The 14,916-nt window shown below is 55.0% G+C and overlaps 1 protein-coding gene across 2 annotated transcripts in view; it reads right to left on the bottom strand.

Moving 5' to 3' along the window:
• Positions 1 to 14,916, bottom strand: part of SEPTIN9 (septin 9) — a 149,736-nt gene that overhangs the window by 75,422 nt on the left and 59,398 nt on the right. For both annotated transcript variants that reach the window (XM_068978564.1, XM_068978563.1), the window contains exon 2: positions 3,804 to 4,445. In XM_068978564.1, coding sequence (XP_068834665.1) covers positions 3,804 to 4,445 — 642 coding nt within the window. The remainder of the gene's footprint in view (positions 1 to 3,803; positions 4,446 to 14,916) is intronic.

Below are 14,916 nucleotides of genomic sequence, written 5' to 3' on the forward strand. Positions count from 1 at the left end.
CAACGGCTGGATGGTTGACGACCGTCTCCCCAGTCACATCCTGTTTGACTCAGCTGAGCGTGAACACCTCACCCCCAGGAGCGAGCCGCATCCGGCAGCTAAGGCCCTGGACCAACAGAAGAGCAGGAGGAAACGGCCTCCCGGCCACTCCCCAAACACAGGCCATGTGTCCACACAGTGCCTGGGGGGTGGAGTGGCCCTGCAGGGTCACGTCTGGGGAGACGCAGACCCACACAGCAGGGCTGGAAGGGACCTCTGGTCCCTGCCGCCAGACTGTCGCCCAGCGTCACGGGAAATTCACAGTCAGCCCCTCACCCCACCCGACCCGCTCGGTCAAATGCGTGCCTTGAGAAGGCAGCTGCTCCACCGACACCCCTAACCCTCACCCTATCACAAGCCCCCATCACCATGGGAAAATTCTCATTTAAAAGGGAAAGTTAGGGACCTCCCTGGTGGTCCAGTGGCTAATACTCCCTGCTCCCAATGCAGGGGCCTGGGTTCGATCCCTGGTCAAGGAACTAGTTTCCACATGCTGCAACTAACACCTGGGGCAGCCAAATAAATATATTGTGGTTTTTGTTTTTGTTTTTTTTTTTAAGAAAGAACTTAGAGCAGAAACTAGAGATATTTGTACACCCAAGTTCACAGTAGTTTTTCTCACAACAGCCAAGCAGTACTAGGACACAGGTGTCCATCAACAATGGATGGATAATCAAATTACCAATGGCATTTTCCACAGAACTAGAACAAAAAATTTCACAACTCATATGGAAACACAAAAGATGCCAAATAGCCAAAGCAGTCTTGAGAAAGAAGAATGGAGCTGGAGGAATCAACCTTCCTGACTTCAGATTACACTACAAAGCTACTGTCATCAAGATAGCATGGTACTGGCACAAAAACAGAAATATAGACCAATGGAACAGATAGAAAGCCCAGAAATAAACCCCTGCACCTATGGGTACCTTATTTTTGACAAAAGAGGCAAGAATATACAATGGGGCAAAGACAGTCTCTTCAATAAATGGTGCTGGGGAAACTGGACAGCTACATGTAAAATAATGAAATTAGAACACTTCTTAACACCATACACACAGATAAACTCAAAATGGGTTAAAGACCTAAATGTAAGGCCAGAAACTATAAAACTCTTAGAGAAAAATATAGGCAGAACACTCAATGATAAATCAAAGCAATATCCTCTATGACTCACCTCCTAGGGTAACGGAAATAAAAACACAAGTAAACAAATAGGACCTGATTAAATTTAAAAGCTTTTGTAGCACAGCAAAGGAAACCAAGCAAGGTGAAAAGACAACCCTCAGAAAGGGAGAAAATAATAGCAAATGAAACAACTGACAAAGGATTAATTTCCAAAATATACAAGCAGCTCACACAGCTCAATGTCAGAAAAACAAACAACCCAATCAAAAAGTGCGAAAAAGACCTAAACAGACATTTCTCCAAAGAAGACATACAGATGGCTAGCAAACACATGAAAAGATGCTCAACATCGCTCATTATTAGAGAAATGCAAATCAAAACCACAATGAGATATCACCTCATATTGATCAGAATGGCCCTCATCAAAAAGTCTACAAACAATAAATGCTGGAGAGGGTGTGGAGAAAAGGGAACACTCTTGCACTGTTGGTGGGAATGTAAATTGATACAGCCACTGTGGAAGATGGTATGGAGATTCCTTAAAAAACTAGGAATAAAACCACCATATGACCCAGCAATCCCACTCCTAGGCATATACCCTGAGGAAACCAAAACTGAAAGAGACCCACGTATCCCACTGTTCACTGCAGCACTGCTCACAATAGCTAGAACATGGAAGCAACCTAGACATCCATCGACAGATGAATGGATAAAGAAGTTTGGTACGTATACACAATGGAATATTATTTAGCAACAAAAAGGAACTCATTGGAGTCAGTTTTGATGAAGTGGATGAACCTAGAACCTATTACACAGAGTGAACTGAGTCAGAAAGAGAAAGAGAAATATCGTATCCTAACGCACATACACGGAATCTAGAACAGTGGTACTGAAGAATTTATTTACAGGGCAGCAATGGAGAAACAGACATAGGGAATGGGCATGGGGAGAGGGGAGGGGAGGGTGAGAAGTATAGGAAGAGTAACATGGAAACTTGCATTCCCATATGTAAAAGAGATCGCCAACGGGAATTTGCTGTAAGGCTCAGGAAACTCAAACAGGGGCTCTGTATCAACCTAGAGGGGTGGGACGGGGAGGAAGCTGGGAGGGGGGTTCAAAAGGGAGGGGATATATGTATACCTTTGGCTGATTCATGTTGAGGTTTGATAGAAAACAACAAAATTCTGTAAAGCAATTATCCTTCAATTAAAAGCATTTTAAAAGGAAAAATAAGAAATAGGCTTTCAAAGGAATTTTCAAAACAATAAATATGTATCGAGTACCTACCAAAAAAACAAAAACAAAAACAATGGATGGCTACGCAGTGTGGTCTATGCATACAATGGAATATTATTCAGCCTTAGAAAGGGAAGGAAATTCTGATACCTGCTGCAACATGGATGAACTCTGAAGACGTGCAAAGTGAAATAAACCAGACCCAAAAGGACAAATATTCAGGATTCCACCTACAGGAAGGACCCAGAGTAGTCAAACTCATAGAGACAGAAAGTGGGAAGGTGGGCACCAAGGGCTGGGGGTTGGGGGAAGGTAATGGGGCCAGAGATTCAGTCGGGAAGATGAAAAAGTTGTGGAGACGGATGGAGATGGTTGCACAGCAATACGATGTGTTAATATGCATGAACTGTACACTTAAACATGGCTACAATGGTCAATATTATACGTGTTTTACCACCATGAAAACAATTTTTAAAAGGTTAATCAAAAACCCATAATGTTCTGCCTGTCCAACCCAAGGGACACTTATTGAACACTTACTGAGCTCCGAGGCCCAGGATTACAACCGGACCCAGCTTCCACCAGGCTCACAGCTCAGCCGGCACCTTAACACAGCCTGTGGGGCCAAGACCCTCATTGTAGGGCAGGGGGCAGCAATGGTGTTTCATGGGACAGCATCATGTCCCCTGTGAGCTCCCTGTGAGCACAAGTCTGGGTCTGGACCCTCCAAGGACAGTAGCATGCCCTCAACCGCCCCCCAGCCAGCAGAAGAGCCCTGAACAGAGTCGTGGGCAGGAATCACGGGGCTCCCTGGCCTGGGACCCCTCCTGGCAGCCCTGAAAACCCTCGCATGCAGACATGAGGTGATGTCACGCCCTCTTCGCGTCTGGGCACAACCCTCCCTCCTTTGGGAGGAAGACCCTCCAGTGCAGGACCGCCCCCTCCCACCTCCCGCAGCCTCTGCCCTGCGGGCACCTGCAGGGCACGTGTCACCCTTCTAGAAGCCGAGCCTGCCTCTCCAAGGCCCAGAGACCACCAACCACCAGGACCAAGAGAGCCTGTCCTGGGGTCTCACAGCCATCCCGCCCCAGCACGAGCCTGTCCCGGTTCCTGCCCCTACATCCTGGGGTCGCAGCCATGGTTACACCACGACCCTGTTGACCAATTAAAGGGGGACCCTCACAACCCAGAGATTCTTTGCAGAGTCTAACTGAAATCCAACTTGCTGCATTGTGGTCCACTATGGGACAGAAAGAGCCCCCCAGTCCCTGCCCCTGAGATTTCAGAAGTATAAGCCACCCCTCAACTCAATGTTCAGCTTCTTTCTCCAAGATTCCAAGGCAAAGCCAGCTCCCCACTCCCCAAGTCATCACAGCACAGGCGACTGGCACCTTGCTACTCACCCTCCTGGCTCTTGGGTGGGATCTCGGCCACGGAGGGCTGGGGCTTGGGATCCAGCCTGCTCTGCTGCTGAGACATCGGAGCGAGTTCTGAATTCTCCAGGGTCTGGGGTGGGATGGGGGAGGCGGGCCCCTCGGCTGGCTTGGGCACCTGGATCTCGACCCTCTTGGGGGCTGTGTCAGCAGCAGGGGCAGTGGGCACCTCGGGCATCTTAGAGGCGGGGGTCTCCATCCTCCGGTGGCCTGACTCCTGGGGCTTGACTATGGTGATCTCCGTCCTCCGGGGGGCGGGCTCCGGCGTCTTGTGGCCCAGCGCCTCGGCCCGCTTGAGCCCGAACCGGGATGGCCCGGCGGTGCCGGCGTTCTCTACCTGCTTGGACGAGATGTCGATGGAGATCTCGGTGCGCCGAGACACGGGCTCGGCCTTGGGCCCGGAGAGCTCGACCCTCCGCAGGGCGGCCTTGGGGGATCGCTGGCTCAGGGAGTCTACATGGCGGGCTGCAGGCTCTGAGTTCTTCACACCCAGGTCCTGGAATTTCTGTGTGGAGCTGGCCACCGAGGATCGGAGCAGCGGCGTCTGGACCCTCCGGGGTGGGGTGGAGTTGGGCGTCTCGACCTCCTCGACCTCAAAAGATCTTTTCAAGGCTGGAAGATAAAGCGAGGAGAAGGTGATGAGCAGACGGCTGAGGAACACCTGCAAACATCCTGCTAGCGGTGAACATCAGAAGGCAGCCGGCGGGGAGGCTGCAGCGACGGCTCTGTTGCACGGGGGCAAGGGTGCAAGAGGGAAGACTCCTGTGCCCTTTCACCTCTCAGGAAGAAAAGGTGACAGCCCCATTCTACTAGGGGCTTCATCACCTCCACCCAACACAGACAGCATCAGCAAACACCACCACCAACAACAGATGGGAAAGTCAAAGTGTTGCTTGCCTAGTAATGTCTGACTCTTTGTGACCCCATGGACCACAGCCCACCAAGGATTTCTTTGTCCGTGGAATTCTCCAGGCAAGGATACTGGAGTGGCTTGCCATTTCCTACTCCAGAGGGTCTTCCCAACCGCGGGATCGAACACGGGTCTCCCACATTGCATGCAAATTCCTGACCGTCTGAGCCAAGGAAGCCCGTCAGATGGGAGATGCCCCTAAGAACAACAGCCAGTGAAAATCTCGATGGGAATGACACCATCACATCAACATCAGCAGGAACAGCCAAGCTGGGACTTTTAACAACAGGCAAGGTACTGGGCTTACCATGCACAGCCATATTTGCTCCCTACCCTAGCCCCATGGTGGAAATAATGCTACAATCCCCCGATATGGATGGGGAAACTGAGGCCTGGGCACTTAAGTAATGTGCCCGGCAGCGTGGAGTGAGCGGCAGAGCCAGAAGACGCATCTACCTCCAAGGCCCAGGGTTCTAACCATATGGCTGTCCACTTGGTGGACTAACAGAGATCCCGGCAAAGTCCACACCACTGTGGATTTCTCAGTCCTTGGCCCCCGCGGCATCTGCCTCCATCCTGTACTACTTGCCCCAGCCAGACCCAGGCCCATGTGGGATGCTGCCCACCCAACTCCCACCCCACACACCCTGGCTCCCCGCCATCTCCACCAGGGTCCGTCCACTCCCTCCAAGGTGCTGGGGACGGTGCCCGAGAAGCCGCCAGCCCCATGGTCCCTGCAGCCTCACTGCAAACAAGAACCAGCTGCTCCCGGTTATAAAGACCAGAGCAGGAAGGGGCCCACGTGGCAGAAAGACTCACCAGCTCCTTCCAGCCTGGGCCCTCAGCGACCCACAGGGTCTCTCCCACCGCCTCCCCACCTCGCAGCCCCAGTAGCCCAGGATTACAGGGACCACCCTCCCTGCCATTTCCTCCCCTAATTCTCAGGGCCATTCGGAGCAGCCCCTCCTGCCAGTCTTCCTTCCTCCAAATTCCCAAAGAGCCTTCATCTCTTCTCTATAGACAGAACCTCCTTCAGAAGACCAGGGCGTGATGAGTGGCTAAGTGGGTGGGTGGCCAGGAGAGTGTGTGCTCTGAAGCACTGGATGTAAGAGGAAGCCAAGGGGACCCCAGACTCTGACACCCAACCACCAGTACTATCAGTTCCCCAAACACAGCACCCTCCGGGGGACCCTCTCTAAACCCTGGGCACACCTCCTTCTCGGTGGACAGAGGGCACAAAATCCTGGCTTGCAAAGCTCAACCCTCCCTGAGGCCCGGTAAGGACGACCGGAGAGGGAACTGTGCAGATTCGGGGAGAAATCTGGATCTTTTATTTTTTAATATGTAACCTCTTGATTTTTAAATGCTGGCACAAACGAAGCAAAACAACCTCCTTAAAAACGCTGTGCGGCTGAATAAAATCGCATCCGTGGGCTGCAATCAGTCAGTGGGCCCCACTGTGACTTGACTTCACTTCTGCATTGATCAGTTTCATGGCCGAGGGCAGCAGGGAAAGCCCGTGCAGCGATCCCCAACTTGGCATAGCTCCGCCTCTCACCGAGGGCTGTCCAGCAAGATACTGATGGGTGCAAACCACACATCCAAAGAAGCCTGAAGTGCCGGAGAAAGAGGTCAAGTAGCTGCTAAACTGGCCAGAAAGTCCAGGGCCGAGTGCCCGGAACTGTGATCTCTAGTGGTTCCCAGGGCCTCCCGTGACATCTGGTCTACCCCCGCCCCGAGAGCACTGTCCAAATTCTCCTCGATAGTGGCTCCTGTCTGTCTGTGAGCTCCCTAGAGGAGGGATCCATGCCCCACCCACCTCAGCACATGCATGTCCAGGACTCCTTGGTGTTAACTCCTTGGGGCTGAGTTGGGAAGAACAGGAACTAGGTGGGGTGAGGGCTCTTTGCCAGGTTTGCCCACAGGAATGAAACGACCTGTGAGTCCCTGCGAGGCCTGTGCCCCTGTTTGAAAGAGCCCCCTCCCTGCAGAGCCCATGTGAAAGCCCCTCCAACTGTGACTCACAAAAATTAAGACCCTGCACCAAAGCAAAAACCTCTCTGACCCAACCATCCACAGTTCCACTTTGGCAACGAGTTGGAACCAGACCAGCATGTGCACAGATCACTGCTCCCCAGAACACAAAATCTCCACCAAAAGCACACGCCTAGCCCCACCACCATCCTCTCCTTTCTCGGCTGCTCCTCCTGGCTTTGGTGTTTCTTCCTCGCTCATGCCACTCCCTGGCCCCGTGCTATCTGCATGCTTAGCATTCAGCTCTATTATCCATCCAGACATTCACTGCCCGGCACCGCCAGCCACCCTGGTTAGTCTAGTTCTCTCTGAGAAGACAGGGGCTGTTTCCACCATCAGGACGGTCACTGCTCAGCAAACCTCCAGGGCTGATGGGGAGTCCTTGATGGCTTATACCATGCCCACAAAAGAGCACTCCTCTCCCCCCCTCCTCCAAGGATTCCAAGTTACCCCAAAGCCAGGCTCATTCTGCCTCCTCCCAGAGTCTGCCCAGGCCCCATGCAGTTCACAACACTCTCTCCTGTGTCATCCTGGTCACCCCAGTCCGCTAGGACTGGGAAGAGAGCCGGGGTCCTCTCCTCCGTTACACGAGCCAGCTCTCCACCCCTTCCTGGGCCTCGAGTGAGTTCTCTTCACAACTCAGAGGCCAGACTGGATCACAGGTTTGTAACTGCGGGCCTAGGGAAGACAGGCACCAGGACTTCAACCCCCATCTCACCCTGAGAAGTTGTACTTTGAACAGTGTCCCCCCAAAGATTATGTCCCAGTCCCAACCCCTAGAACTGAGAAAGTGACCTCCTTTGGAAAAAAAAAAAATTCTTTGCAGATGTCACTAAGGTAAGGCCTCAAGATGAGATTGTCCTAGATTTAGGATGGGCTGTAAGTTGCATAATTCCCGGATGGTTCAGTGGTAAAGAATTCGCCTGCAATGCGGGAGCTTCAGGAGACCCGAGTTCAATCCCTGGGTCAGGAAGATTCCCCTGGAGGGGGAAATAGCAACCCACTCCAGCATGGGGGAAATTCCATGGACAGAGGAGCCTGGCGGGCTACAGTCCATGGAGTCACAGAGAGTCAGACACAACTGAGAGACTTAGCATGCACACACACTAAGTCCTATAAGTGTCTTTATCAGAGAAAGAGGGGATGCTGAGACACACAGAGGAGAAGGTAACGTGATCACAGAGGCAGAGACTGAAGTGGCACAGTCAAAAGCCAACGATGCCTGAGCCACCAGAAGCAGGAAGGACTCTTCCCTAAAGCTGGCCCTGCTGACACCTTGATCTCGAACTTCCGGTCTCCAGAACCATGAGAGTCAGTTTCTGTGTAAGCCATGCGGTTTGCTGTCATTTGTTACAGCAGTCACAGGAAGTTAACACAGGGACCATTAGACGGATGAAACCTCTGGGCTACAAGGTTGTCTGGGGCCCTTCCTGCGGGTGCTGTCACCCCGACTCTGCACCCAGCCCCAATCCAGCCCTGACCACACTCAACAAACGTTCCACAGCCAGACTGAAGGAAGCGTGGCCGAGCTCCAGAAAACTGCTCCATCAGGGACCCAGGAGAGGAAAAGCAGCCTCCTTTTTCCTTTCCTAGAATCACACGAAACCCCGGCTGGTGGGAGAAGTCATCACGGAATAATATCACTCTAGATTTATCCCAAAATATTCGGTGATGAAAGCAAAGATCATTTTCTTTAAGGCAGACTCTGCAAGGGACGCTCCGGGAGCAGCTGTCTCTACACAGAGGATGTCGTGACATGATGAGCACCCAGCTGGGAAAAATTAGGAGGCGGCTTGTCACGAAGCTGGCAGGACAGGGTCCTCTAGTATCCCATCCCCCATGGGCATCCTAGAAACATGCTCCAGTCCTGCCCACACACACACAGCCACCTCTCCCTTCCCAGGGTCAAACTCTCCCTGCCAACATCCTCCATTTCCTCCGTGGAGAATGGGTATAACCCCCCATAGCAGTGGGTATTTTTTCACTTTACTCTTCTCCCTGCTCCCGGCAGAGAGGCAGGCAGCCCAGGGTGTCCACGTGTGGCCGTGGAAGCCAACAAGAGTGTTCAGGAGCTGGTCATTTTGCAGAATGGATGCCCCTAGGTGACCACATCTGATGACCAGCTGGCTGAGGGACTGATGGGCAGAAAGTGGCCTTTCAATGGACCAGGCCAGTGGGGAAGGGCATGAGGCTGCTTCCTCTCTTGCCTGCAGGATGTTAATGCCCCCAGTAGGCAGGCTAGAGGTGCCCAGCTGGAAAGAATGAACACACCATTGCAGGGCACCCGACAAATATGGGGCCAGGCTGTACTGGGAGGGTCCCCACACTGCCACTGGGAGGGGAAAGGATGGCCATCACCCACAGGGCACGGGGGCCCACCCCTGCTCACATCATTCCCAAGTGAGTATGCCCCCTTCCTTCTTCTTGTGAATGCAAGACCCCCGCCCCCAAAACCAGGCTTGAACCTCCCTTGCTCTCATAAGCTGTCCTTGGCCCCCACCCGCTCATCCCCACGTGCACAAGAGCCTGAAGACCCTTGGCCCACTTCTGGGAATTCACTCCCCAGGAAATGATCGAATCTGCACAAAGATTTATGTATGAGACGTTTGCATCAGCATTAAAACAGCAAATGCTGGAAACAATTCGAGTTTACGGAGATTTTCTGAACCCATGTGCCAGAGTCCTGCAAAGTCATCAAAATCATGGTTCTGAAGATGAGAAATGCTGAGCATACTGAGTAAAAATAGCAGAACAACCCAAGATGCGTGCACAGGCCTGACGTCGTCTCTCACACACGCACGCACGTGCACGCGCACACACATGTGCCCGCACACTCGAGGAAAACAGCCATCTCTGGATGGAATTAAGGTGGCTGTTTAATTCATTACACTTTCCTGCCTTTTCCCAAGGTGCCTACGCTAATGCGGGTCACTTCATATTTTCAGGGGATAAAACCATCAACACTGCTCTTAAAAAACAAACCCTGCTAAGAAGAAGGGGAGGGTGTGGATCACCGCGCCTCTGGCCCAGCCTCTCCTGGTCCATCAAACACCTACAGTCTCGGCTGCCTGCCGCACAGGCCCGGCTGCCTGACCAAATGCAAACCTCCCAGCATCGTGCCCGTGGGGGTCGGGGCGAGAGCAGCTTGGATCTGGGCCTGTTTAAGGAGGAATGCGCTGCAGACAAGAGGCCATTGTGAGGGCGCAGCTGTGAGCAAACCTCTCCTCAATCCAGAGCACTTCCTGGAGCACACCTCAGCCTGGGGAAGGGACGTGGGGCGAGCCCTACAGCCCTGCTCCAGGCTGGGACTAACGTCATGCAAAGAACAAGGTCAAAACCAAGGTCAGCTCCCGTGGGAGGAGCATCGTGGCCACTGCCACAGCTCAGGGGGTTCTGATCCCAGGCTCAGGCTCCAGAAGCAGCGGCCCCGGTCAATGTGAGTCTCTTCCGGGCCTCAATGTGAGTCTCTTCCGGGTGGCAGCAAAGCAAATTCTGTCCTGAGGTACAGTGGCCACATGGGAGCCAGGGTCAGACACCCAGGGAACCCAGGGTGCCAGGTGGAGGGCACCTTCCTGCTCCCTGGCCTGAGGCTGCAGAGAAAGACCACAGAAAAACCCATCAGAGCGCGTCTGGGGCATGTGAGACCCCTGGGGTGGACTCAGTTCCCCTGGTTCCAGTCTCCCATGGGGACCAGGAGCTGGCGCTGCAGCTGGGTGGACAAGCTCCCTCCAGGGCGGCAGAGAAGATGGAAGAAGAATCAACAGGCCAACAGATTGGTCCCTGAAATAACACACCTGCAAAGGAAAGGAACCCAAGGCCACAACAGCAAGACATGATCCCAGCGAACAACAAATTCACTGGGGAAAGGGGGGCTGGGCAGGGCCGGGGGGACAGTTCCAGGCAGAGGACAGGGCAGGACAGTGGCCCTGCATGCCTCGGATGAGCTGAGAGCTGGCCAGGTGTGGGGGCCTTGCAGCCTGGGCACACAGTGGGCTCCTGCCTCGGGACCAAATAAATGCAGAGGCTCTAACAAGGTGGCATGACCACTGTTACCTCTGGGCCTCCGCTTCTCCACGTGCCATGTCCGCGATGCCCAGGGAAGCAATCACAGCTGTTGTTGGTATAATTACCATCTGTCTGTGCACCTCAGAGGTGGACGCGGCTGCACGAGCCTTCCTTCCCCTGAGTCCATCACACCCACGGCAAGTATCTGCCCCTGGTGCCCACCTAGCGCCCCACACTGGGAAGGCAGGCAGGGATAAGCACTCTTCCCCAGGAAACAGCCTTGGGGTGGTAACTGACGGGTAAGCACTCTGGGGTCCCCCAGCACCCCCAGTGGAGTCTCAGTGGGAGGGGGTGTCCTCCAGAAGTGAAACAGTCCAAAAGGAAGCGCTTAAAACAGACGCCGTGGCGCAGCAGAGCCTGGGACAGAGACATCGGTAAACAGCAATGGCAACGAGTGGCCCTGGGTTTCCCACCGAGAGACACGTTTGTTTAACAACGACCCAGCCAAAGTCCAAATAAAGGAAGAGAGGAGGCCCACCGCTGGCACCCACAGCTCTGGACCCTCCCTTGAGTCCTCTCCCCGGCCCTCCCCGAGCAGGCCTGGCCGGGCTGTGGGTCCAGACGTGGCCTAAGAACCTCGTCTGGCGCCAGCCCCATCCTGCCTCCCACTCCAGCTCAGGGTCCCGGGGGCCCGGCGTGGTGGCTAAGGACACTAGCCACCCTGGGCTTAGCTGCACACGTGGCTGAGGGCAGCACACAGCCCCTGCTCCCAGCTCTGACCAGACACAGGCCTGCACCTCCGCACCCCTGTTGCACACTGGTGGCCTGAGCCCTCTGGGCTGGAGGACCCAGCTGAGCCACTTCCACTGAGCCCTGGGGGGCCATGCAGTGCAAGTCCAGTGCCCCCGAGAACTGTGGGTTCACCAGGTGCTCTAGAAACCCAGGCAAAAAGCGTGAGGTCAGCTTCTCAGTGTGTGTGTGCTAAGTCATGTCCAGCTCCTTGCGACCCCATGAACTATAGCCCGCCAGGCTCCTCTGTCCATGGGATTCTCTAGGCAAGAAAATTGGAGGAGGTTCCCACGCCCTCCTCCAGGGGATCTCCCTGACTCAGGGATCAAACTTGTGTCTTCTCTGTCTCCTGCATCGGCAGGCAGGTTTTTTTCCCACTAGTGCCACCTGGAAAGCCCCCAACCTCTCCACTCCTCTCAATTAAGATTTTTTTTTTAACGTGGACCATTTTTAAAGTCTGTATTGAATTTGTTACAATACTGTTTCTGTCTTATATTTTGGTATCGGGTCTAGAGGTATGTGTGGGGTCTTAGCTCCCCAACCAGGGACTGAACCCACATACCCTGCACTGGAAGGCGAAGTCTTAACCACCGGACCGCCTGGAAGATCCTCCCCCAACAATTTGAGGACTGTCTTTTCCTTCGGCTGTTAGGACATGGGCACTCTGGGGTGCGTTCTTGCTCTTCACACTCTCCCCCGGGGGAGGCCTGGCCCACCGCCCGCCCTGGAACAGCGACGTGCGAAGGAGGTCGGCTGTGCCCGCCAGCTGGGTTGCCTAGTTGGGCCAAGAGAAACAGCAGGCCCCCTCCTCCTCCCCCCACAGGCTGCCACTCACCACAGCGACACCCTCGACAAAGCCCTTCCCGCCCATGATGCCTCCAGGCACTGGAAAGAGTGCAAAGGTGACCCTGGCCCCTCAACTCAAGACACGAACAAGAACCCACCCACGACGGGCAGGGAGCCCAGTGGCAGCTGTGGTCAACAGCCAGCCCTCAGATTCCAGACCCTCTCTTAATCCCCAATTCATCACATTAATTTCTCCCTGGAAAAAGCTCTCTCCACGCTGGCAAGCAAGGACACAGGCAGAACCTGCCCTCCCCAGCCCAGCTACACGGTCTAATCCACCTAGAATGGATCCTGCCTGATGCCTGTAGAAGGGCATCCAAATCTTAAGCTGTCTACAGAGGACACTGGTCCCACAGTGGCCCCCAAGACAGTATGTCTGAGTCTTGACTCTGGCACCTGTGGAAGTGACGTGGAAAAAGGGTCCCTGGCCTTCCCAGGTGGCACTAGTGGTGAAGAACCGACCTGCCCATGCAGGAGACATAAGACATGAGGGTTTGATCCCTGGAAAGACCCCCTAGAGGAGGGCATGACGACCCACTCTAGTATTCTTGCCTGGAGAATCCCATGTGCAGAGGAGCCTGGTGGGCTACGGTCCACAGGGTCGCAAAGAGTCGGACATGACTGAAGTGACTTAGCATGCACGCTTAGCACACAGATGGACTGAGGGTATACTCTCAAGGTGAGACAATCCTCAATGAGGTTGGGCCCTGAACCCGGACAGGTGTCCTCATAAGACACAGAAAAGGAGATGACAGAGAAGCCACGTGAAGATAGAAGGGTGTACCCACAAGCCAAGGATGCTGCGGATTCTCGTCGGGGAGGGGCCAGGATGAGACCTTTCCTTGGAGTCTCCAGAAGGAACCAGTGCCGCCCACACCTGACTTCCGGCCTCTAGACCCGGGAGAGAGCACATTTCTATTGCCTGAAGCGGCCCCTGCTCCGGGGCACTTGGCAGCCGCAGAAGGAGGACCAAGAACAGGTCTTTCGGCTGCCATGGCCTCTCCATTCAGCCTCCTCAGCCTCTGTTGATGCGGAAGCCACGTCCCGCATGGCCTCACCAGCTCTGGCGGGGCACACGGGCACCCTGGAATCGGACAGGCTGGCAGGAAGGTCCTCTCCCCTCTCGGCCTGCGCCAGCCGCCAGCTCAACTCCGGCCCTTCACAGATGCCAATGCCTTGGCCCAGTGACCGGTTCCTGCTGCTGGCTGCCACCCCCAGCCAGCCTCTGAGCCTCCCCACCCCATCTTCCTGGGGCAGGGCCACCTGGACGTCCAGCCTCCCAGGACGTCCCCACTCGCACCTGTTGCTTCACTGTCTTCAGTCAGGGCACCCTGTTCTCTCCCAACAGAGTTCCCATCAAGGCCAACAAGTTCAACCATTACCTGTGTTCCCCTCCCACCCCCCTGCCAGCAGAGAAGGGTCCTGGGTGAGGGCTCGCAGGGTCAAGGAGCCGCCTGAGAGGAGAGACCCTGGTAGGCATCGTGGGACAGCCACGCAGCCACGTAGCAACTTCTGCTTCAAGAAATTCCTCTCTACAGAGCAAAACCACAGCAAATGTTACAAGGAAGCCACTTGGGGCCTCTTCCCACTCCGGCCATCTCCCAGTTGGTTCCCCATGGCTCTGGCGACATCAGGGTCATTCCAGGCCGACTCTAACAATCACCCTAAGACACTGCACTTCCTTCTTTCCATAGTAAAATTAAAAGTTACGGGAACGTAAGTGCATTCAGACCCATTGTCCTCGCCCTCTGAGGCCAGCTGTGAGTTCTACTCTGCAGAGAGAGGACAGACAGAACGGGGCCGAAGCTACACGCAGAGATGCGGGCAGACAGGCGAAGAATATCCTGACCCGGGTGGGGACTTGGGAGGGGGGCGGTGAACCCAGGCTTCCCAAAGGCCGAAGAAGAGGGTCTAGGTGCGGCCCCACCTGCAGGGGACCAGAGGGGACAGAGGACCTTTCTGGCCTCCGTGGGTCAAAGGTTCCCTGATGAATGGCAGCCGAGGACAGGAGGCAGCCCCTGAGAGGAGACTGAGGTCAAAACCTGAAGCCACAGGCTGCAGCCCGAGGGCTCAAAGGCTACTGGGCCCTTTAAAGCACACACCCCTCCCCCTTAGTCCACACACCCCTCCCCCACTGCCCCAGACGCCCCGAGGGGGTCCTGTCCTGCACAGAGAACTGAGGAGCTGCTTCCAGGTTGGAGCACAGCCCCTCCGCTGACCAGAGGGTCCCATGGAGGGCTGTTCCCTGGGTGCTCCCCCAGCCACCCCCACCCACGGAGCAAGAATCACCCCGTCCACAAAGAGCGTGCGGACAAGCTGGCCTGCTCACAGCAGTCTGTGACAGCGCCGATTCTTCCCCACGACTGGGCAGGGGGCAGGGCAGCAGCACCCGGAGACCCCCGGTCAGTCTCAGCTCCACGGCCCAGGGCTGCCAGGGCGGTGGTCGCTGTGATGGCTCCTCCTGGCGAAGCTCCAAGTCCCCTTCTCTGTTCTCAGCCC

This window comes from Capricornis sumatraensis, chromosome 8, assembly GCF_032405125.1.
Source record: "Capricornis sumatraensis isolate serow.1 chromosome 8, serow.2, whole genome shotgun sequence".
Taxonomy (NCBI): Eukaryota; Metazoa; Chordata; class Mammalia; order Artiodactyla; family Bovidae; genus Capricornis; species Capricornis sumatraensis.